The sequence below is a fragment of the Nicotiana tabacum genome, chromosome 4 (assembly GCF_000715075.1).
Source record: "Nicotiana tabacum cultivar K326 chromosome 4, ASM71507v2, whole genome shotgun sequence".
NCBI lineage: Eukaryota > Viridiplantae > Streptophyta > Magnoliopsida > Solanales > Solanaceae > Nicotiana > Nicotiana tabacum.
In genome coordinates this window covers 136,281,140-136,306,780 of record NC_134083.1, presented here as the reverse complement: position 1 = coordinate 136,306,780, position 25,641 = coordinate 136,281,140, and the positions used below count along the sequence as shown (strand labels likewise).

At 34.3% G+C, this 25,641-nt stretch overlaps 1 protein-coding gene across 1 annotated transcript; it reads right to left on the bottom strand.

The window, feature by feature from the left end:
• Positions 1 to 904: 904 nt before the first annotated feature.
• Positions 905 to 7,033, bottom strand: LOC107763384 (protein DETOXIFICATION 21). Its single transcript, XM_016581876.2, has 9 exons — positions 6,770 to 7,033; positions 3,986 to 4,276; positions 3,009 to 3,550; positions 2,349 to 2,435; positions 2,202 to 2,258; positions 1,883 to 2,121; positions 1,663 to 1,781; positions 1,492 to 1,578; positions 905 to 1,218 (listed from the first exon to the last, which is right to left on the bottom strand). Exons 2-9 carry the CDS (start codon positions 4,244 to 4,246, stop codon positions 1,144 to 1,146), a joined length of 1,467 nt encoding a protein of 488 aa, XP_016437362.1. The 5' UTR covers positions 4,247 to 4,276; positions 6,770 to 7,033; the 3' UTR covers positions 905 to 1,143.
• Positions 7,034 to 25,641: the final 18,608 nt, after the last annotated feature.

The window sequence follows — 25,641 nt, the reverse complement described above, 5'->3', positions numbered from 1 at the left end:
ATGTTGGATGATTGATAAGCTTTAAAGCTGGAAATGGTTTGTAGATCTCCTGTTGGAAATTGGAATGGACACTCTCCTCTTAAGAGAACTATTCTGATCTTTACTTATTGGGCAGAGATTCAAGTCTAAAGTTTTCACTTTTCACTTTTCACAGAGCAGATCTGATACTGGCTGGAGCATAAGTTTTAATTTAGAAGGAACTTAAACGATTGGGAATTGGTCAGAATCCTAGAATATTTTACCTTCGTTAGAGCCCCACTGGAACTCAACTCTGAAGCTGATACAATGGTATATTTGATTTCTAATTAACTGTGTTAAATCAAAAGATCAGAATTCACTCGTTAATTGTAATACGATTTTTGTGCAACGCTACTATTAATGAAGTAAGGGGAAATCATAATATCCGTCACATGTAATTGTCATTTTCTGACCTTTTATTATAACATATAGGTTCAGTGAGAGGGTGGATAACAATCATTGCACATGGTATCTATTACACTATTTATTTATCAATTCCGAATATTATTTTAGTTATATGGTCAGTTTCACAAAAGGTTGCTAGAATATAACATGTGAAATGGGTAAATAAAACATATGAAATCTTTGAAGATTATTTTTTTCAAAAATTGAACCCCTTAAATTTAAATTTTGAATCCACCTCGACTTAGCACAGAACTTATTGTGTTTTTAAATTATGAGTTCAAACTTAGTATATATTGAAATCTAAGTGAATTTTTTCACGCAGTTGAAAATACTAAGTTCAGATGAACTAAGAGCTGCATGCGCCAGTCTCAGTGACCCTTTCTCTGATCTTCTCTAACCATATGTAAGTTTAACTGTTTTATATGCAAGCTCGCCCATTAATATGGTTACAAATGTAACATTAGATAATTTATTACTCCACTTTTGCTGATTGCAGTATGGTTTTGATTGAAGTGAAGTTTTGACAATAAATTCCTATGATAAGCCACATCAATTCTTCTTTTCTTTTTATTTCCTACAAATTTTGATTCGAAGAAAAGAAAGAGAAGGAGATATTAATCCAATGAGCCCCTACTCAAATTTTCCTTTTGCATGAATGAAGGCCATGTAAAATAATATGGCAGCAAATACCAGTAATCAAAAAAGGTATAAATCTCAACTTCAAGCAGTCTGTGAATCAGCATTAGGTTCAGCTTCTATAAAGAACTTCTTCACTCTCTGCTGAGCAATTAATACCTGCAGGAGACAATTTGTACGTCGAATGAAAAATAACTTCATCATTATTTTATGAGTTTAGTTCTAATATATATATATATATATATATATATATATATATGGGGCAGCTCGGGGCACAAAGCATCCCGCATTCACGGAGGGTCCAGGGAAGGACCGCATCCAAAGTTGTGATGTAGACGGTCTAACCTAATGCAATTATTAATGACTGCTTTCACGGCTCAAACCCGTAACCTTAGTAGTCAAGCTAGTGCACAGACTAAAATGAAGAAATACCTGCTTATCCCAATCAGTTTTTAGAGTGATTACAAGTAGTACTGTAGTTTGCGTCAGTACACCAAACAGCATTCCAACCCAAACACCCTACAAAAAAATATAAGATAAAATAACCATCAGCCAAAATGAGAAAAGTTTAAAAAGAAAAAAAATAAGAAATGAACAACTTACTTTAACTTGCATATTGAAAACATAACCAAGCACAACTCCAACTGGAATTCCAACCAAGTAGTAACAGCCAATGTTAACATATGCTACTATGCTCTGCCATCCAGCTCCAACAGCTACACCTGTAACATGAAATCTTAAAGTTGTGACATCAAATATTGGAAATTATGTTCATATTATGTTTACAATTTCATACATTTAACATATGAATCAAGTAACTTACCAGAAAGAACTGGTTGGACACTGTTCAAAAGTATAGAAAATGCTAATAGAGGAGATAAGTGATCCACTTCTTCAGCTACATCTTCACTTTCAGTGAATATATAAGCCAGGCGTCCGCGCAAGAACAGGAAGAACAGAAACAGGACGAAGCCAATGACAAACGAGGTTGCCACTATTGTCAAGATTGAAAATCTTGCTGCTTTTGCGCTCCCTCTTCCCAGCTCGTTTGATACTCGTACACTATATGTTCGTGAACATGAATGAGATATCGTCACATAAAAAAAAAGAATCTAAAGTTTCTAGGACTGTGGTTATAGTACCATGCTGCAGCTAAGAATCCAAGAGAAATCATCATTTCCCAACCATTGATGTTAAGACTGCAAAAGAGGGGGAAAACTTGATCAATAAGATGACTGATGTAAGGGAATGTCTAAATGATTGAGAGAGGTGGAATACAACAAGATTACCATATAGAAAGAGCATCAATCTGAACCATAGCATTTTTCAGGTTTCCGGTAAGAAGAATCAGTATAGTGTTGTACCAGAGTTCAAGGCTGCCAAAACAAGTCCAAAAGATTCAAGATTTTCATCACATAAAACGACTCGTTCATAGTCCTTTTGTAATATCGTCAAGGATATAAAAAGAGTTGGTATTGTTGGTAAACTGTGTTCAAAACCAGAAAATTGGAGAAGCAAAGAAATGTTAGTTCAATAAACAAAATAGAAAGCGTTGCTGCCCAAGGTTTTGGATTAATTCCTCCCAGGATAGAATGAAATAACTATTCTGTGATAGCGACACTACAAATTGCAGAATTTCGGCAAACTCAACAAACAGAGTAAATCACACTTGACACTTATGTTTATTTGGAAAAATAATGCGAAGTTTTCAGATTTCCATATATGAAAACTTAGGCCCAGCCTCTAAATATATAGACAATGAAAGGGTAAGATGAAGAGTTGCAATCCAAGAGGTGCCTCTTCCATTTCTCATTCATACCCGTTAGAAAAAATCCAAGGGGTATCGATAAGGAAAAAGTGATACGCCGGTAGTTTCTATTTAGATTCTGATTTAACATGAAGAGTGTGAAACAACTTGCAAACAATGAAACAATAGAGTGAAATCTCACCAGAGCATTGCACCTGAAGAGAAAGAGAGCTTGATAACAGGCCAGAGATCTTTAAAGGCCAACGAAGTAAAACCTTTCCATGTTTCTTTGCATCCTCCACAAGTAACATACATTAACTGACCAATATTCGGAAGCCAGTATGCCAAAAGTGTCGATATCATGGCGCCAGTAATTCCAAATTTGAACTTCACGGTTAAAAGCCACGATAGAAATATATGGATCACAAGAGTACATGCTGCTAAGTATGAAATGATCATGTTCTTGCTCTGTGCTTGTAAGAACATTTGGCATGTAAAAGATGCAATGAAGGCATAAATCACTGGTATTAACCATAACGAAATGACTCCGGCCTCTTTAGCTATCGCTTCATCCTGGCCTAAAGCTTTTAATATTGGCGCTGTGAAAATAAAGATCGGTAAAAGCAGAGTCGCTGTTACTGTCAAGACAATCCAAGATCTTTGGAGATATATGCCTAACATGTGATATTGTTTAGCACCATAGGCCTGTCCACATAACGTTTCCAATCCACTTGCCATTCCTAACTGCACATTTGGATGAAATTTGGATGAAAGTTATTACTTATATACAATCGACGAATCAAGTGAACTATACATCTCCATTCTTGCTCGACGAAGAGCTTTAATTTCTATACACTGATAGTAAATGTCACACTTATCAAGTAAGATAAAAGATTAGCAAGTAAGCAATCCTCCATACAAGTTTGAATAGTAACTTCAGAACTGTTACAACATGTTAAAATACACTGATAGTGTAAAAACTTTTCACACTGTCAGCGTATATAAGTTAAATTCATACAAAAAAGCCATGCTTGAATCTCAAGAGGACATTGATGCCTAGGCATATGCTACTAGTTAAATGGATCCAATGTGAGACGTTTAAAGAGAGATAAAGGACAATTAAACTTTTTTCTTTAAAGGACATGCAAAAAGACAGATAATATGGACCGGAAGGAGTACCAGAATGCCATTCCCGAATCTGAGGAGGACAGTGATGACAAGCGCGTAAGCTGCTAGTTCGATAGATCCAATGTGACCGATGAATGCTTGGCTAATGACATTTACACCAAACGTTGAGAATCTAGTAAAAATAGCAGGAGCAGCAATTACCCACATTTTCTTCCACTCGTTCCATATCTTGTCCTTAAGTTTCAATCCATTATCACCCTCTTGGACTTGTACTTTACTTAACAGCTTCTCACTAATATCATCAGCTGCCATTTTGGTCAATTACAAGCTGCCCTTCTCTCACTGCAACATATATATAATGAAGATACATCATATGATGTTACATAAAAATTAGTCCAACGAGCCAAACTTTTGCAGACTCAATTCATATCAAAGTGTTTGAACAACCTTGACTTATATATATATATATATATATATATATATATATATATATATATATATATATATATATATATATATGGTGGTGTTTTGGGCGCAAAGGCGCGGCTGTTGTGGGGACTTTACGGTGAGTTGCATTCCATGTTATGATCCGCAGCATACAAAGTCTGAACACTGTGGACCAGGGCTCAGTCCCGAGTTAAATTCTACTTCATCACAATTAACCACATAGGCTCTCTCAAATATTTGCAAAAAAAAAAAGGTACTATTTAAGGTTCGAACCTTTGACCTCTTAGAGCAAAATCAAACACATAACAAACACACAAAGAGATAATTTATATCGCGTGACACCACTTCGTTAAGCATGCATCCGCCCCTGACAGCAACTTGCATGTAACTCGACTATTCTACAAGGTATATGCTATCTCCAAGCAACACAATAGTATACACAATAGTATCCGATTAACTTTGCCCACCCGGTACCTCCTAGCTGCACAAGTATCCGATTAACTTTGCTCACCAAAGCTCAGGCAAAAAAAATAAACATTAACTTTTATTTCCATGGGATTTGAACACTGGTATCCCAAGGTTTTTCACCCACAAACATAAACATTAACTTTTCTTGTGATTTCATATATTAAAATCACATTCCTTATTTTGTTTTGGTTGTAATAAACTAATTCAGATGATTATTATTCCAAAGTTACCCGTCTGGTTTCTATCGTTGAATGTAAAATTGTGAAGAAACAAACCTCTACCACTGTTTATGCTATATGATTGGTGTGATTTGTTTTTAATCAAAAACATAACACGTGTCAATTCAACTTAACACACTAATTACTTAGTTTTGGCAATTAATAATATTTGTTTCTAGGAGGAGGTAAAAACTTTGAATGCTTAAATTATTTCAGTTTGGAGTTTGAACCGATTCAAGCTTCTTTCTCTTAACTTGCTTGATTCTCTCAAAGATGGTTCCCAGGAACATTATAGTTGTATTGTTTAATACCTTATATCGGCTTTTAAACAAAAGATTACAAGAAATAGCATTTAATTATTAACACCACAAAAGGGCAGTTCTGGGATATTGTAGAAAGTTGATCATTTGCCAAAAGATCCATATAAGATAGGAGAATATAATATCGCAAATCCGAAGAAACTTATTGTTATATATTTGGAGAGGAGTGTATGGAATTATCCAAAAACGAAAATTATCGAATCTGAACTGCTACTACTATTACGGGTTACAAAAAGCTATCTTTTCTTTCTCAGTAATTTGTCTTTTCTGTTGGAATTAGAAGTTTTATATACCTCTATCATATATTTATGAAAAATGAGATATGTAATCTTTTAAATAAAGTAAAATATGACATGATAGAGAAGAGAGTTGATACCTATGTATACAAATTAAACTCAAAGTAAAATACCCGTTTTAATTTATGAGAACCTATTTAACTTGGTACAGAATTTAAGAAAATAGAAAAGATTTTTGAACTTGTGATATAATATGAGACCTATATATTTTGTGTGGTTATAAAACATTGCATAAAATTAATTTTTTTTTAAATAAGTAAACGAGTCATTACTTTTGATACGAATTAGGTTCACAAGGCGGAAAGTATAAAATATGTTGTTTATAAGTTAAACTAGAAGCAAAAATAAAAACGCTAGTACTAAAACATTAAAAGCGACATGTGACAGTAGGCAGACAGATATAACAGCTTTTAGTTGAAAGACCACGTGGATCGATTACTTACACAAATCTATAAAAATCCCGCGATAGATCGATTACTTACACAAATCAATAAAAATCCCGCGGTAGAACAAATACCTCCTTTTCCTTTTTTGTTTTTTCTTCCTCCCCTCTTAATAATTATTTAAGATGGTTAATGAACAACAAACTAACAAGTTTATTTTCATAAAAAAAAAAATTAGTACATAACGAGCTAAACCTAAAACTGAATCTCACTTTTAAAGTTTCTATATATCTAGTATTTAAATCATGGAGGAAAGCATAATTTCTAACTAAATGATAAACAAAAGATCGGAACTATTAAACCTATTATTTTCAACACGAAAATATATATATATATATATATATATATATATATATATATATATATATATATATATATATATATATATTTCGTGTTGAAAATAATAGGTTTAAAAATATTAAAACTTTAACCAGCACACTATGAAGAAAATATTTTCCAAAGTATAATGAGCTAACTGATAAAAATTACATCAAAGGTTAAACCTATCAAATACCCGAAGAAGAAGATAGTATATAATTGTGTTCCAGGCAGGTGTGTATGTGTTTGGGGGAGGGGAGATAACGTGCATATAAACAAGAAACTGAAAAGGCTAATTAGAGCCAAAGATAAAAGCAACACTTACAGTTTAAGATTCAAGAAAATCTAAGAGCCAAAATGGATCGGAGTAGAAGTTTTCTTAATACTCTTTTTGTTTGTTGTATATAACAAAGACAGGAGGAGCAGTTTGAGTTGAGGTAATATGAAAGCAAGAACAAGCTTTGCAGGTTTTGAAATACAACTTCCAATTTGCTTCTTCTTACTCGGTATGTAGTAGTATATATCAAATGATAATTGGCTTTCTATATTAGTCTTTTTCTCTATTACCCCTGCTAGATTCTCATATTCTACTGAAAATTATGGTACGTCACTTTTTATTTTTCAAATAAATATTACTTATAAAAATTAAACTTATAGTAGTCGACAATTTCAACATTTGAAAATATAGAAAATAATTGGTAATAAAAACAATATCTCGTTTATGATTAACTTTAATACTTTTAGGAGAAATTAATTTAAATCAAAACTTTCTTTTTCTTTTTTGCTCATAAGGTAGAAGGTTGGGAAGGTAGAGTAGAGAAATGTAATATATTTTTAGTTGCTCTATAATAGCCGATATATATATATATATATATATATATATATATATATATATATATATATATATATATAGTATATTTTATTAAGAGTATTTTCTAGCCAAAATCACATATCAAAAATATTTGATATAGAGCCCATTTGGATGAGCGGGTTGTATGTGACTTTTAAGCCAAAAGTCATAAGTTAAGAATTTTGGTTTTTGGCTTTGGACTTATTTTTGTTATTTTTACTTAAAAATAAGTGCTTAAAAATAATCTTTTATATATTTAAATACTACAAAATAACTTAAAAATTATTTTGACTTAAAATTATTTAAAATAAGCTAATCCAAACGTGTTCATAGCTGTCAGTATCACAGGCTAACGCCAAGAGAACGGTGAACCTACGTAACTGATTATGCCTTAATCATTATTGGCAAAAAGCTAAAATTCCCCTCTTTTTCACAATTTCTTTGAGACTTCAACAACTTTTCACGAAAGCACTTAGAGATGACAACCTTACGGGCGGTGCGGGTTGGGGGCGGGTCCTATCTTAACTTGCAAAAATTCAACTCGCCCTATCCCGCCCCGTATTGCATTTTCATCCGCATTCATTCACCCCGCATCCACACTCGGCGTTACCCGCCCTGCCCCGCAGAATTTATTGTTCAGTTATGAGTAATTAATTAATAGGTCCTTTCCAATTTCTTTGAAGAAAACTTTGCATGCGAAGATGACAACGTGCGTAGAAATTTTGGGAAAGAAAATGTCTAGCTTCTTCGCTTTAAGAAAATAATTGATGCTTTTTTTTTTGTCGTTCCATTCGAGCAAGTTTACACGCACCTCAATTATTTTACCAAATATCGTACTTATTATTTCCCAACATATGTATCGAGTAACTCTATTTATCAACACTAAAATATATAAAAATAAATCAATTACGAGTAGTATTTTTTATCTCATTTGTAATTTAAACTTGAAACATCCTGATTCTCTACTCATTTCATTGATTAATAGGTTACATGTGTGCTAAAATAATTATCAATTTGACTAATCAAGTTATAAAAAATGACAGAAAAACAAAGAAAGAGTGCGTGTTTCTTCCGGTGAGCCCACAAATTGATTCAATGCTAATAACATCACTTCCTCCATATTTCTTACTATTTATTTATTCTGATAGTTCTCATGCAATCAACTTTTCATCTAATTTAGTGGGCGTTTGGACATAAGAATTGTAAAATTTCGAAAAAATATCAAAACAAATTTCAGTTGAAAATGGTATTTGAAAAGTAGAGTTGTGTTTGGACATGAATATAATTTTGGGCTGTTTTTGAATTTTTGTGAGTAATCTGCATGAAAATTTTGATAAACAGCTTTTTGGAGTTTTTCAAATTTTCAAAAAGTTTCAAAATTCATCTTCAAGTGAAGATTGAAAAATTTATGGCCAAACACTGATTTTAATTTTTTTTTTTTAAAATACGAAAAAGTGAAAAACATTTCATGACCAAACGGGCTCTTAATTTAAAATAAAATTTTCAGAAACCACTATTGTTTAGCAGTTATTAACTTCCTGTAGCTACCATATACATAATTACTTCATATAGCTACTATTTAGTTGTTACGCGACTGTATTTGTTGTATTCGCGCTGCTATATTCATGAATACAGTAACGAAATTCGCCTAAAAAATAGGGGAGTCCAGCCGTTTGATAACGAATTGAGTTTATTCAAATTCGTAGCCGGACTACTAGCTTCATTCGTGTTTGTGAGCCCAATGTTGTTATTGATGTTTTTCTTGTACCAAATAACTTGAACAAATATATAGCACGTTTTCCAGTTCAACTCATAGCATATTTTCCCAAGATTGAGAAAAATTCTTTCGCATTATTTAAGTAATTGAATTTCAATCGTTGTCTTTTTGATATTTTTTATGCCCTTAAATATTTGTATAATTTAAGGATATAATAGTAAATTACCTAATAATAAAATTCTTTATTATTATAAAAGCACGAATAATTTATACTAAATGTTGAACGATTAAAATATCCATGAAACATTCATCGATTTTTATGCTCTTAAATATTTGTATAATTTAAGGATCTAATTGTAAATTACCTAATGATGGAATTCTTTTTCGACTTAAACTACATATACACCAACCCTACAAAGTTGATTCTACTTGGATTAAAAAGGCATGTCCATAATTTTCTTTTAAAAAGAATTATTATTCCTAATTACAAAAAAAATATAATTGTGGGAGAATAGGAGATTTACGTAGCATATTGTAAAGTCAATACAAGATTCTTCCTCCCGTTATATCCTGAAAATATTAACCGATAATAGTCTTTTGCACTCTATCTAATAAGTAGGATTTTAAATCAGCTAAAAAAAACTTTGAAGTGGTAAATCATGACCGCTGCAAACATTGCCAAGTTTGTAAAGGACTCTAATCTAAACACCAATCTATCTATCTCTCTCTCTATATATATATATATATATTAAAGGAATAAAGTTTGCATTGTGGTTAAGCCAATTGGCAAGTTATTAACAAGCCACTTGGCAATTTTAGGACAAAATAATAAAATAATATATATATATATATATATATATATATATATATATATATATAGTTTGCATTGTGGTTAAGCCAATTGGCAAGTTATTAACAAGCCACTTGACAATTTTAGGACAAAGTAATAAAATAATATAATTAAATTAGTTAGTTTATAATTAGAGTGTGGTTAATTTTGCCTAGAAATCTTTATTCATCAAAATTTGAATTAAAAGAAATCAGCCACGCCACAAAGGCTCCTAATTGCTAGACGTAGATTTGTTAAGGAATCTTTAAATCGTCTTCCTTAATTAGTGGGACATTCAAATAGATAATCATGAACTTTTATTTTAATTTAGCATTCAGATGTTTGCTCATTGCTATTTGGTCTAAATAAATACTTTTATTTCTTAAGTTGCTTTTAGCAATAAATAGATTAAAGTTCTATTTCCTGATCTTTCTTATATAAATCTATTTATATTATACTAAAAAAGGATAATCAAGCTTGATATTAAGCTAACTAGCAATTTTTAGAAAAAGTTAATTGGCATTTTAGTATAAAATCTAAAAATATTTTAGACAAATATAATCTATATATCTATATATAAATTCAATCAATTTTCTTCTATATTTACTGGAAATATGGATGTGACATATTAAATGGCTACCAATAATAGAAGGAAAAATAAAAAAATACAGAAAGAAGAAGATTTGATGACTTTGGAAATTAAAAAAATTACAAAATAAAATACAATACAATATATATATATATATATATATATATATATATATATATATATATATATATATATATAAAAGGTCCTTTGCAATGTAGTTAAGCCAAATGGCAAGCTAAAAATAAACCACTTGGCAATTTTATGATAAAACTATTACTTAAGACTTAGAGAAAGGAAACAAGTTTACTCACAAAAAAATCTAAGAAAATCATTATAAAATATAGAGATAAGAGTATTTTAGATGAGAAAGTATCTTTTGAATTATGATGAGAAAATTCATACAATGGATAATAAGCAAAGTGTAACAATCAATTAAATTTCAGGAGTAAGAAATTCATATTTATCTATGTTTTTATAAGGAGGTAATAAGCAAGAATATTAAGTCTAAAAATAAATTAATAAAAACTCACATGACAATACAACAATATTGAGCGACGAATAAAGCAATAACGATAATATACCAACGCATGGCGTATCAGACAAATATACCAATAATTAAAAAACCGATAGCTTTAAACCAAAAAAAGAACTTCAGTTTATACTTTGGATGATTCAAAATCACAATTTAGTATTAAATAAATATTATTTTGATTATATATGTAGTAGAATGCTAAGAAAAAAATAATTAAAATATCACAATAGAAAAATATACAAAAGGCGGATATAAATAGAGCGAGGATATCTATGATTTGATTTGATCTTAAAATAAAATAAAGTAACTAGAGAATACTTAAAAATATTATTGATAAATTTAGACTATTTTAAGAACAGTGATCAATTAAATTTCAGCAGTAAGATAAATATATTTCTATTTACATTATAAATAAAAATAATAAACAAGAATACTAAGTCAAGTGGCAAGTTAATAAAAAATTACATCACAATGTAATAATTCTAAGTATGAATATTGCAATAATGATAAACAATGAACTAAAAGGAGGAATTTTTTTTATAAATAAATAGGTTGTAAAAATATAGAAGGATAAGTCTTATTTAAATTTGAGATGAGAAAGCAAAAAGTCATACATGCAATGGACAATACTACGTAACTAAAATCTCAGTAGATAAAGTAAAAACTATCCGATAATAAAAAAAATTCAAGCAAAAAAATAAATACTAAATAAAATATAAGAATTAAATAAATTTTAAAATCAAATTTTAAATTTTATGTTGCAAGTGAGTTAAATTCTTGTTACATATAATACAAAAATTTTAATATTCAAAATATTCGTAGACTTTTTAACTTGATAGTAAAGGTATTCAAGTTCGTAATTTCGTATTGAATATTGATATTGTCTAAATTATAGATGAAACACTAAATGAGGATAACCAATCAATTAAAAATTATACAAAGTGAGGGATAGAGATAATGTGTGGATATTTATAATTTGAATTAGTTTAAAAATAAATAATAAGTTTAAATGTAATATTGATACATTTAGACAAATGGAATAAATTCTTCAAGAAAAAAACTTTAGGAGTAAGAAAAAAAAATAATATACACACACACATTATATTACAAATAGAGCAATTGACAAAAATATAAGTCAAGTGACGAGCTAATAAAATATTATATAGCAAATAAAATAATATTAAATATAGTAGATTATGTAATAAAGAAAAATGAAGAACTAAAAAAATAATTCGATAATTGTAAGAATCTTTTTGTCACGACCCGAAATTTTCACCTTCGGGACCGTGATGACGCCTAACATTTCACTTGCAAGGCAAGCCAATGTTAGAATATAATTAGCCATTTTTAATAAAATTTAAAATTAATTAATAACAAGAAAATAAAAGCGGAAATAAAGTCTGAAATAAAGTGAATATTCCATAATAATCGCGATACCAAAATACCATCCCAGAACTGGAGTCACAAGTGCACGAGCTTCTAGAATAATACAAATAAAGGTTCGAATAAAATTCAAGCTGTTTGAAGTATAATACACAGCTGAGATAAGATAGAAGGTGACTTCAGAACTGCAAACGCTGTGCAGTTATACCTCAAGTCTCTACTGGTAGCTGTATCCGAGCAAATCTACAGTACGCTGCTGGGACCAACTCCGAAATCTGCACAAGAAGTGCAGAGTGTAGTATCAGTACAACCAACCCCATGTACTGGTAAGTGCTGAGCCTAACTTCGACGAAGTAGTGACGAGGCTAAGGAAGGTCTCTTACATTAACCTGTACGCAATAATAATAATATAAATAAATCAGGTAACTCATTTTAACAGTTGAAGCCAACTCGGCAGTCATAACCAATTATTATTTCAATCAGTTTTTATTGTGGCGTGCAACCCGATCCCACAATATATTATTTCAATCAATTCTGTTGCATCGTGCAACCCGTTCCTCCAATATATTCATTTCAGTCAATACTGTTGCGGCGTGCAATCAGCAGTCACAATCCCTTAACTTGTTTCCATTGCGGCGCGCAACCCGATCCCCCAATATAAACTTTAAATAACTCTGTTGCGGCGTGCAACCCGATTCCCCAATATATTTATTTTCGTTTCCGTTGCGGCGTGCAACCCGCTCCTCCAATAATATGATTTACCAATTCTTATAAAGAAAATTACTCCAATAAATGCAACAATTATTATTAAATTATAAGATAACAAGCATACAATAATTATAATTTAATTATGAACAAACAATGACAAGTAGCAATTAATTATGGAAATTAAGGATGTAATAGATATTTTAATAATTAGTATGCTAAACTTCAAGTGGCAATTAAGTCACATAAATCAAATAAGCATGTAGCAATAATAGCATGGATTCAAGGCATGATATTGAGCAAAGAACACGAGAGAAACAATTAATACAATAATTAATTCATGATTTAAAACGATTTATGATTTTTTAAGTAATTCTGCAAATAATTAATTTGACGACGTATAGACACTCGTCACCTCGCCTATACGTCGTTCACATGCATTTCACATAACAAATAATTTAAGGGTTCTATTCCCTCAAGTCAAGGTTAACCACGATACTTACTTCGCTTTGCTACCAAATTTTAAGAATCCAATAAACCCTTGCCTCGCGAATTCGTATCCGAAATCCTCAAATCTAGTCATAAATAATTCAGTATACTCAGTACAAATCGTAGGAATTTTCCGACAACCTATTCAATTACGAGTCCAACCATACTAGTTTCACTCAAATCCGACTTCGAATCGGCATTCAAATCTCAAAAATTCATTTTATGAAATTTCTACCATTTTACCCAAATTTCCATCTCAAAATACTCCTTTGATGATGAAAACAATGATATATTCATGTATGTTAACCAAATCTGAGTTAGAATCACTTACCCCGATGAATTTCTTGAAAAACCTACGGAAAATCGTCACAAACCGAGCTCCCAAAATCCAAATGTGAAATAATACCCAACTCTGCTGAGGCCATATGATATGGTGGAATAGAATTAGGTTGAGTACCGGGTAACAAATCAATACCAAAGTCAATATCCTGTCGGGTGGCATACCCGAAAGATCCGCTGGAAATACATCAGGAAAATCCCTTACTACAGGAACTGACTCCACGGTAGGAGTATCAATACTAACATCTCTCACATAGGCCAAATACGCATCACACCCCTTCTCAACCATTCGTTGAGCCTTAAGAAATGAAATAACCCTGCTGGGAACATGATCCAAGGTACCTCTCCACTCTAGCCGCGGTAGACCTGGCATATCCAACGTCACCGTCATGGCATAACAATCAAGGATAGCGTGATAGGGCGACAACTAGTCCATGCCCAAAATAATAGCGAAATCCACCATACTGAGCAATAATAAATCAGCTCTAGTCTCAAAACCACTGATAACAATTAAACACGACCGATACATGCGGTCCCCAATAATAGATTCACCCACGGGTATAAATACGTAAACAGAAAAACTCAAGGAATCACAGGATACGCCCAAATACGAGGCAAAATAAGATGACACATAAGAATAAATGGAGCCTGGATCAAATAAAACTGATGCATCTTTATGACAGACCGGAATAATACCTATGATAACAGAATCGGATGTAACAGCCTCTGTCCTAGCAGGAAGGGCATAATATCTGGCCTGGCCTCCCCCTTTAGAGCGACCTCTACCTGTCCGACCTCTACCTCTAGCTGGCTATGTAGGTGGAGTGGCAATTGGTGCAGTAATCATGGCCTGAGAAGCCTGAGGGCCCTGTGGAATAGGTGGGGCCTGAGAAATCCGTGGAGGTGCACCCCTCCTAAGTGTGGGGAAATCCCTCATGATATGACGAGTGTCACCACACTCAAAATAAGCCCTCGGAGGACGTGGCTGCTGGGACTGGCTCGAGCCTGATCGACTAGACTGCCCGCTGAAAGCACCCCGTACAGAAGGTACAGTAGACACTGGTGGCGCATAGTATGGAATCTGAGGTCTGGGAGTAGCCGGAATACCACTGGAAGCTGAAAGTGCTAAATGAATAGGACGGCTCACATAACCTCTACCATGACGGGCTGCAGCTAGGGCACAAGAATTATTATATGTGCCAGAATCTCGGGGTCTCTTAGCTTCCCTCTCTTCCCTCTCTCGAGTCCGCATACCTTCCAATCTCTTAGCAATTCACACCACCTGTTAGTATGTGATGTCCATCTCTAGCTCTCGGGCCATACTGAATCTGATACTAGGGTGGAGACCCTCAATAAATCTTCGAACCCGCTCTCGAACAGTAGCAACTAAGGCTGGTGCATGCCTAGCCAAATCACTGAATCAGATCGCATATTCCGACAAGGTCATAGAACCCTGGCGCAACTACTCAAACTCTGCGCGCCATGAATCTCTAAGACTCTGAGGAACATACTCCCTTAAGAACATATCTGAAAATTGAGTCCAAGTAAGTGAAGCTGCCTCAATCGGACTATCCATCTCATATGCCCGCCACCACTGGTAGGCCGCTCCTCTAAGCTAGAATACCGTGAAAGAAACCCTACTGAAATCCATAATACCGATAGTATGAAGGATAAAGTGACATTCCTCCAGAAAATCTTGAGCATCCTCTGAAGCTAAACCGCTGAAAGTGGGAGGGTGGTACTTCTTGTAACTCTCGAGCCTGAGCTGCTCCCCCCTCTCAAACTGCTGTCCTAACCTCAGGCCGAACTGGGATAACTGGCTGCACTGGTATAATCTTTGGGGCATGGTCAACTTGGGCCCGTGGCTCGGGAGTAGGGGTGGCGGGAGTCTGTTCTCCTCCCCCGGCCTGAGATGTGGCAAGAGCAAGTAGAATTAACCCTGCCTGAGCTAGAGTGCCAAACATGCTCAAAAACTGGGCAAGGGTCTCCTGAAGTGCAGGAATAGTAAATGCCTCTCAGGTTCCTGCTCTCCAACTGGAGCTACTTGTGGCTCTGATGCAATAACTCATGCAGGTGCTCTAGCTGCATTGTGTGGTCTTCCTCGGCCTCTGCCCCGACCCCGGCCTCTTGCGGCTCTAAAAAGGGGCGCGGGTGTCTGATCATCGGATCTAGTTGTGCGTGTCCTCACCATCTAACAGGGGGCGCGGGTGTTTAGAACTTTGAAGTCAACAGTGCGCACGATAAGGAATCAAAGAAGCGAATATTTTCCTAATAGTTCCATAGCCTCCCGAAGATAAGTACAGACGTCTCCGTACCGATCCGCGAAACTCTACTAAACCTGCTTGTGACTCATAAAACCTGCTGAGGCCATATGATATGGTGGAATAGAAATGGGTTGAGTGCCCGGTAACAAATCAATGCCAAAGTCAATATCCCTGTCGGGTGGCATACCCGGAAGATCCGCTGGAAATACATCAGAAAAATCCTTTACTACAGAAACTGACTCCACAGTAGGAGTATAAATACTAACATCTCTCACATAGTAACATCTCTCACATAGGCCAAATACGCATCACACCCCTTCTCAAAACATTCAACAAAACAGAGAAACAACAGATTGAGGAATTTAATGAAAGCATGCCATTAAGCAAAACAATAAAATAGAGAGAGAAATAGACGTGAGTGTGCAAAACCTTTGATTAACTTTTCTTGCAATCAAATATAGAAGGATCCGGCGATGAAAATTTGAAGTAACAATAGCTAAGAGGCAAAAACCGCAACCAAATTGGAACCACGAACCTCGGACGGAAACCCGGATCAAATACCTCAAACCAACTCTTATCTTTGAAATCAAAATCAAAAGAAGAAACCAAAGTTTTTTTGTATTTTTTGATTGTGAATCTTAATAGAACTGATTTGTTTCTTTTTATATCGAAACTAGAACACTAAATCAAAAGAGGAAAGCAAACCCTAGAACTCCATTTTTTCTCTCCGAAATTCTGTCTCTCCCCCCTCTAAAAATTTGAAAATCCTCCTTATATATCCCATTCTCGAACCTTCTCTCCTCCTTTTCCAAGAATCCTAAAATCACATAAACCACCTGTCTCGAACGAACTCAGGACAAATGGAGGGCGAGGATTGATTTGCAATCAATCCACGGTCCCCATTTATCCGAAATCGCCCACACAAAATCAAAGAAAATGCGTGAGGTAAGGGGGGAGGGGGAATATTTGGTTGTCAGAAGTTGTTATGGATCGGGTGACTTGGAGGAGGGATAGATAAGCGGACCATGGAGGACTCGGACGAGTTGACTCCTCCGAGTTTGGGTTGAGTCGCGGCGGCAGAGGGTTTGGAGGAGTGGTGCGGCTGCTGTGGGAATTTGGGGCTAAGGTTTGGGATGTTAGGGATTAGGTTAAAATTTGGTTTATATCTGGGGTAAAGGGAATTAATTGGGGCTGTTGGATCAAAGAAGGTGAACGACTGAGATCTAAGTCCAAAGATGGGGTGGGTCGGCAAGGTTAAGTAGATATGGGTAATGGACTGCCAATTTTGGGCCTCCTCTTGCCCGAATTGGGCCAACCTTTGTCCAAAAATGGCCCTCTCTTGGATTTCCTTTTGATTTTGAATCAAGACCAATGTCCAACTTAAAATTAATTTGCTTTTCCCTAAAAAAATAAGAAGAAAACAAATACAACTATTACTGATTCATTAAGTAAATAATTCTAATGCAAAACACTAGGATTATATATTGAGGTAACAAATAAGACTATATTTTGTATCTTTCCAAATATTAAACTAAAGCAAAAACAGAGAAAAATATGTTAAACTATAATATAACTAAAATAATACTAATGACCTTAAGTTAAAAAAAAATAAAAATGCATAATAAGATGACACTATTTTTGTGGTTTTCAAATTTTTATGTTTTTAAACTAGAATTAAAAACAATGACAGAGTGAAATCCTATTGAAATAAACTAAAATAGATATTTTAAAATACTAAAAATATTAAAGATAATTTTAACGTGTGGGTCAAAAATTTCGTGCTTACACTGGGTTTCCACCTCTAGAACGCCTTCTACCCGCCTGTCCTCCACCCCTAACTGGTCGTGTGGGTGGTGTAGTAACTGCAATGGGGCATGCCTGAGTGCTTTGATGAAATATGTCTCTCCCAAGTTTGGGACAATTTTCTCATGATGTGCCTAGTATCACTGTATTCATAACAACCCCTTTGCGGGTTTGACTGCTCATATTGAGTCTGTGCCAGATATCTGGAATAACCATTGTAGGAAACTCATGTCGATGGTGCATTAAAAGAACTTACTGGAGCACCCCTAGTAATCCAATGAGCGGACTGGACTGGCCAACTGCCCGAGCCCCCGCCAAAATGATTTATACTCGTAAAGTAGAATCCCCTGAATCCCCCAGAACCTCAAGACGTCTTGGTCTCCTTAGTTTCCTTTTTCCCTACCCGAACACGTTCTAATATCTTGGCAATTTCTACCACTAGCGGAAATGAAGTATCGGCCTGTAGCTCCCAAGTCGTACAAAATTTTACGATCATAACTGAGTCCTTTAATGAGTCTGTGGACTCGCTCTATGGCTGTAGGAAGCAAAGTAGGAATATGGCGGGTTAACTTATTGAACCTGATGGCATATTCTGACACCGTTGCGCCATGCATTACGGAGAGTCCGGGATACCAACTCTTTCAAAAGCATTTCTGAGAACTGAACCAAGTGGGTGGTGTTGCATTGGCTGGTCTGCCCTCTTTATAGGCTTTCCACGAACACCTGTGGAGAATTATCTCTCCCAAGGCCAATTTCTTCTTTTGTTATGTTGACGCAACACTGCTGAGCTGACCCATTTCTTAACATACTCTTCGATTCTTCTTTGGGGTAACCCTTACCCCTATTTATACACAACGATCATAAAAGTAGAGCTCAATACAGACAAATCTTGGCACAAACCATATAGTCTAGAATCTTGTCAACCACTGTACTTCCTCCGAAGCACCCCAAAATCTGCAACTGTGATGTCCACGCTAGGAAGACCTTCTGTAAATTTAAAATTGTTTCTCTAACTCCTTTGGTACTGAAGTATAGGATTATTAAGGAGGCGGACATACCGCAAGTCCCAACCTTATCCTCTACAAAATCTCAAGCCTTAAACATGTGTACATTTTGGGAAACCTTTCAGTACCACATATATACATTTCAGCCAAACCTGATATAACACATGACCCCGCAATCCATCTATTGATAGTGGACTTCCCCACTTGGCGCGAAGTCATAGGTCACAACGTACGATGATCCATAATATTAACCTTTACAACTAGTATAAATCAACCAGATGCCAAGGTCCATTGACCCCCACATGATTCACTGGATAATCTCTCAATACGTCCGAATCTTTAATCGGAAACACACGTTGAGGCAATGTTTGAGCATCTCCGGATCCTTCGTAGTCCATCTGCGGCATCATGAACCGTCGACGCATAACTGATACCGAGTGCGCAATGTCATACACAAGTGGATACGAAGGAATATGAGATATATGTTTCAAGCTAAATCAATGTCGCACGATAAGGAATGAAAGAAGTGAAATTATTCCTAAACTCTGTAGCTTCTGGAAGATAAGCATAGAAGTCTCTATACCGATCCTTCAGACTCTACTAAGCTTGCTCGTGACTCGTGAGACCTATGTAACCTAGTGATCTGATACCAATTGTCACGACCAGAAATTTTCACCTTCGGGACCGTGATGGCGCCTAACATTTCACTTGCAAGGCAAACCAACGTTAAAATATAATTAGTCATTTTTAACAGTATTTTAAATTAATTAATAATAAGAAAACAAAAGCAAAAATAAAGTGAATATTTCATAATAATCGCGATACCAAAATACTATCCCAGAACTGGAGTCACAAGTGCACGAGCTTCTAGAATAATACAAAAAAAGGTCTGAATAAAATTTAAGATATTTGAAATATAATACACAGCTGCGATAAGATAGAAGGTGACTTCAGAACTGCAAACGCTGTGCAGTTATACCTCAAGTCTTCACTGGTAACTGTATCCGAGCAAATCTACAGTACGCTGCTGGGACCAATTCTGAAATCTGCACAAAAAGTGCAGAGTGTAGTATCAGTACAACCAACCCCATGTATTGGTAAGTGCCGAGCCTAACCTCGACGAAGTAGTGACGAGGCTAATGAAGGTCTCTTACATTAACCTGTACGCAATAATAATATAAATAAATCAGGTAACTCATTTTAACAGTTGAAGCCAACTCGGCAGTCATAACCAATTATCATTTCAATCAGTTTTCGTTGTGGCGTGCAACCCGATCTCACAATATATTCATTTCAATCAATTCTGTTGCGGCGTACAACCCGTTCTTCCAATATATTTTCTCAATAAATTTTCGTTACGGCGTGCAACCCGATCCCCCAATATAAACTTTAAATGACTCTGTTGCGGCGTGCAACCTGATCCCCCAATATATTTATTTTTATTTTCATTATGGCATACAACCCGCTCCTCCAATAATATGATTTACCAATTCTTATAAAAGAAATTACTCCAATAAATGCAATAATTAATATGAAATTATAAGATAACAAGCATACAATAATTATAATTTAATTATGAACAAACAATGATAAGTAGCAATTAATTGTAGAAATTAAGGATGTAATAGGCATTTTAATAATTAGTATGCTAAACGTCAAGTGGCAATTAATTCACATAAATCAAATAAGTATGTAGTAATTATAGCATGGATTCAAGGCATGATATTGAGCAAAGAACACGAGAGAAATAATTAATATAATAATTAATTCATGATTTAAAACGATTTATAATTTTTTAAGTAATTATTCAAATAATTAATTTGATGACGTATAGACACTCGTCACCTCGCCTATACGTCGTTCACATGCATTTCACATAACAAATAATTTAAGGGTTCTATTCACTCAAGTCAAGGTTAACCACGACACTTAACTCGCTTTGCTACCAAATTTCAAGAATCCAATAAACCCTTGCCACGCAAATTCGTGTCCGAAATCCTCAAATCTAGTCATAAACAATTCAATATACTCAATACAAATCGTAGGAATTAATTCCATATGAATTTACTAATTTTCCAGATTAAAATTCGAAATTTATTTAAAAACAAATCAATAGTGGGACCCACATCTCGAATCCGATGAAACCCACAAAATCCGATAACCCATTCAATTACGAATCCAACCATACTAGTTGCACTCAAATTCGACTTCGAATCGACATTCAAATCTCAAATTTTTTTTAAATAAAATTTCTACCATTTCCCCCAAATTTTCATCTTAAAATACTAATTGGATGATGAAAACAATGATATATTCATGTATGTTAACCAAATCTGAGTTAGAATCACTTACCCCGATGAATTTATTGAAAAACCCACGAAAAATCGTCACAAACCGAGCTCCCAAAGTCCAAATGTGAAATAATACCCAAAATCACGATTTTATAATACACAATCTGACCCCTCATTGTGCTGACAACACCATTTTTGTGCGGTCCGCACATTCCAGGTTCTGCAGTCGCACTCCAAATTGTGCGGCCGCACTTCAACACTCTGCACTACCAGACTTCAGTAGAATACCCATAACTTTCTGTACAAATATCCAAATGATTAATGCTAAACCTTTCTGGAAACTAGATTCAAATGGTTACAACTTTCGATTTTTAATCATCTCCAAATTCGTTGTGGATTAAATGATATAAGCCTCCAAAATCGGACCAGCGAACCTGCAGAACCCCTGATGTGCGGCCGCACAAATTGCGGCCGCACACAAAAATGTGCGTCCGCACTTGTCCTCTGCGGTCTGCACTTTTCCTCTGAAGTGCGGCCACACATAAAATTGTGCGGTCCGCACTTTTCCTCTGCAGTCCGCACCTTTCCAAAAGTTCCAAAACAACATTAGAGTGCCGAAATGCTCGGACATCTCTCAAAACTCACCCTGAAACTCACCGATCCACTCGGGATCCCGTTGAAATATACCAACAAGTTTTATACCATAACACGGACCTACTCGAGGCCTCAAAACGACATCAAAATGACGAATCGCACCTCAAATCAAAATCTATGAACTTTGAACTTTAAAATTCTATATCTTGTGCCGAAACACATAAAATTAATTCGGAATGACTTCAAATTTTACACAGAAGTCATAAATAACATAACGGAGCTATTCCAATTTTCGAAATCGGAATCTGAACCTCGATATCAAAAAGTCAAATCCGTGGTCAACTTTGGAAATCTTTAGCCTTTAAATTTCTTGTTTCCGTTAAATGGTCATAACTTGAGTTAGGGACCTCCAAATTAAATTTTGGGCATACATCCAAGTCCCAAATTACGATACGGACCTACTGAAATTGTCAAAATATTGATTCGGGTTCGTTTGCTCAAAATATTGACCAAAGTCAACTTAGTTGAGTCTTAAAGCTCTATTTCACATTTTAATTAAATTTTCATATAAATACTTTCCGAAAAGTTATACGGACTGCGCACGCAAGTCGATGAATGATAAATAGTACTTTTCGAGATCTTAGAACATATAATTAATTATTAAATTTAAAGATGACCTTTTGGGTCAACACACCTTTTCTAATTTCTTAAGATTCTTAGGTATGTTTCATTGGATAACAAAAAGGTAGTTAGAATCTAATTCAAGCAAAATGATATAATATGCTCAAACAAGTTAGCTCACATAATATGATTAATATTCTTCGTGCAACGCGCGGGTACCAATACTAGTATCTATTAAAAGTTGAATATCACCTTATGCGTATTTATTTGATTCCGAAAGCTTCTTTTGAAGTATTTAATATATTGTATCAATAATACTTTTCATGGCACTCCATCTATCTTCGAGTGACCTAAATTCACCGTCGGCTTAATGCAGGTTCAATTTTTCTTTTTGTTTTTATTGTAAGCCTTTTAATTTCGTGCTATATTTGTGAAAGATAGAAACTTTAATTAACTGTGTATCTTCTGTAGTTCAAGATAAAGTAATGAAAGTCATATGTTCCTTCTTTCAATTTTCGTCTTCTTTATCCTGAATTCCTTTCTTTGCGTAAGTCAAACATTATATTAACTCTTAATTATTAATGTATTGCAGATAAAGATACAAATTTACACTGATTTATTTATTATTGCTTCGTTTTACCTTCTCTTTTATTGTGGGAAGATAGAAACTTGAAAGGGAACTATCAATCGCTTACTATTCAGAAGATTTTTTGTCTTCAAAATACAATTTATTGATGGATAAAATTTCCCGATTGCTTATTCTTCCAAGAATATTTTATGTCATCAAGATAAAATTCCATGATATATGAATAAAATAATAATAGTTAATCGGGCAGGTCATAATAAGTTAAGTTAATAAATGAGCGGGATATTAATTTGCCAAAACTTGAATGGGTTAGACATGTCATATTTTCATGAGCTAATTTCACCAATATATGCACTGGTAATGAATATTGATTGGCCTGCCAGGATAGTAGTAAATCGTTCTCCCATGGTTGCATAAACAAAACTCAATCATGTAACGATGATGGATTTTCCTTAATAAGCGTTGGAGGATACTCATAGGAGAAGAGAATGATATGTCTAAAAGTCAAACTTTACGCTTATAGAATACAAAATAGTAAGCAAAAAGAATTTAATCTCAAAAGATATCACAAATTAAAATTCATACCGTTCTGTTCCTAATCACGTACTAATAGAATCTAACTTGAGTTAAAAAAGCACATATGTAAAAGAAAAGTTCTACGGAAGAAAGAGGACCTGTAAAAATAATTTCTGGAATTTAGAGAGGTTGAACCATTGATGACCTTAGTGATTATTGATTGGTACATATATAAAGAATTAAAGACTAATTGTAAGCTATCTAGAATTTAATAGAACATAACAAATTCACATTGAATAACAACATAATAATAAAAAAAATATTCGATTAGGTATTAATGGTTCAACCTCTGTATTATAGTAGCAGTCATCTAAAGTATTTTTTGTATGTTGGTCCAAATTATGGTACAAGCGCTATTTATTTTATGTTTGGTATTTTATAAATTTTTGAGCACAACATAGATTTGCAGAAGATTGACTAGTTATAGCTTTCTATGCTGATTAGTTCAAAATTATTTTCTTCTATTATGTTAGTATTAGTATTAAATTCTTCTTAAGTTTTGAAAAATTTGTTACAAAGGTAGATGGAATTAATGAATCGCCAACACTTTTAGCTCTAGATATTGACATGCAAATCCCCGCCTACATTTTAGGGCAAAATAAAAAATTGATTGGTCGACTGAAACTAATTACATTCACTAGCCAAAAAGTGTGTGTATATATATATATATATATATATATATATATATATATATATATATATATATATATATATATATTAAATGTACAAAAAACTAGTAGGTATTGTCACGACCCTAATTTTTCTCCGTAGGATGTCGTGATAGCACCTAGTCTTAGGGACTAGGTAAGCCTAACACTTACTTAATTAATAGCAAAATTCAACCAACAATAGTTGAATATGAAATAGAAATATCTATAAAAAACTTACAACTCCAAAACCGATAGTACAAGTCATAAGCTCTACAGAGTTTACTAAACAATTACTAGATGCAATTGTTTTCGGAATGGAAATAAACAGTACAAAATAAAATTTTAGAAGGTGACTCTGAGGCCTGCGAACGCAACAACAGGTTTATCTTGAGTCTCGATTGGCTAGCTAATGATCAACTATCTCCGAAATACCTGGATCTGCACAAAAATATACAGCAACGTAGCACGAGTATACCATAACGGTACCCAATAAGTATCAAGACTAACCTCGATGGAGTAGTGACGAGGGACAATCAAGACATCTACTGGACTAAACAATCTGAACAAGTATAAATGTAGAACTGACAATGGACAATATCAATATAAGCTAGGCGTGAGGACAATAATAAAACATTGCTTGTAATAGGAAACTAAAAGCAACAATTAGCAACGAGGCACAACAGGTAACAACACTGTAGAAAATCTGAACACAGTCTTAGTCCGGTGAAATCAATTAAAGGAAAACAAGTAATAACTCAATAAGAACAACCGCTTTTACACCACATTTATTCAAGAATTTCTAAGAGGTACCAAACCTCGTAATCACAAATCACGGGTCCCAATTCATGAACCCTAGTCACTTGGCATCTTGTGCCCACATTAAAATTCATAACTAATAAGTGGGGATTTTGACTACTTATTAGCGCCTTTTAACTTTTGTTTTAGTCTAAAAGTATTGAATTGTGCTCCCGGAACTAATGAAATTGTGCAAAAATTACAGGAATGCTGGAAGTTGGGCTCCTGAGATAAAATCCGACTAAAAAAGGAGCAGTCTAAGCACAAGGCAATAAAGGGGCACAGAAGCACAAAATGTGCGGTCCGCACAAGAAATTACAGACCGCAAAATTCTATCTGCAGCTGCAACCAAAGAGAGACAAATCTGCAGACAATTCTGCAAATTGCGGACCGCACATGAATTGTGCGGCCGCAAAAGCTGGGCTAGGATTCAAGATCAGAGAGTATGCAAATGTTCAAGTCCAGGACCTCAGTGAATTGTGGACCGCACAATATTTGTGCGGCCGCAACCCTAACATTGCGGACCGTAGAAGATTTTTTTGCGGTCGCAGTTCTAAATCTACGGACCAAAAAAAAGTTG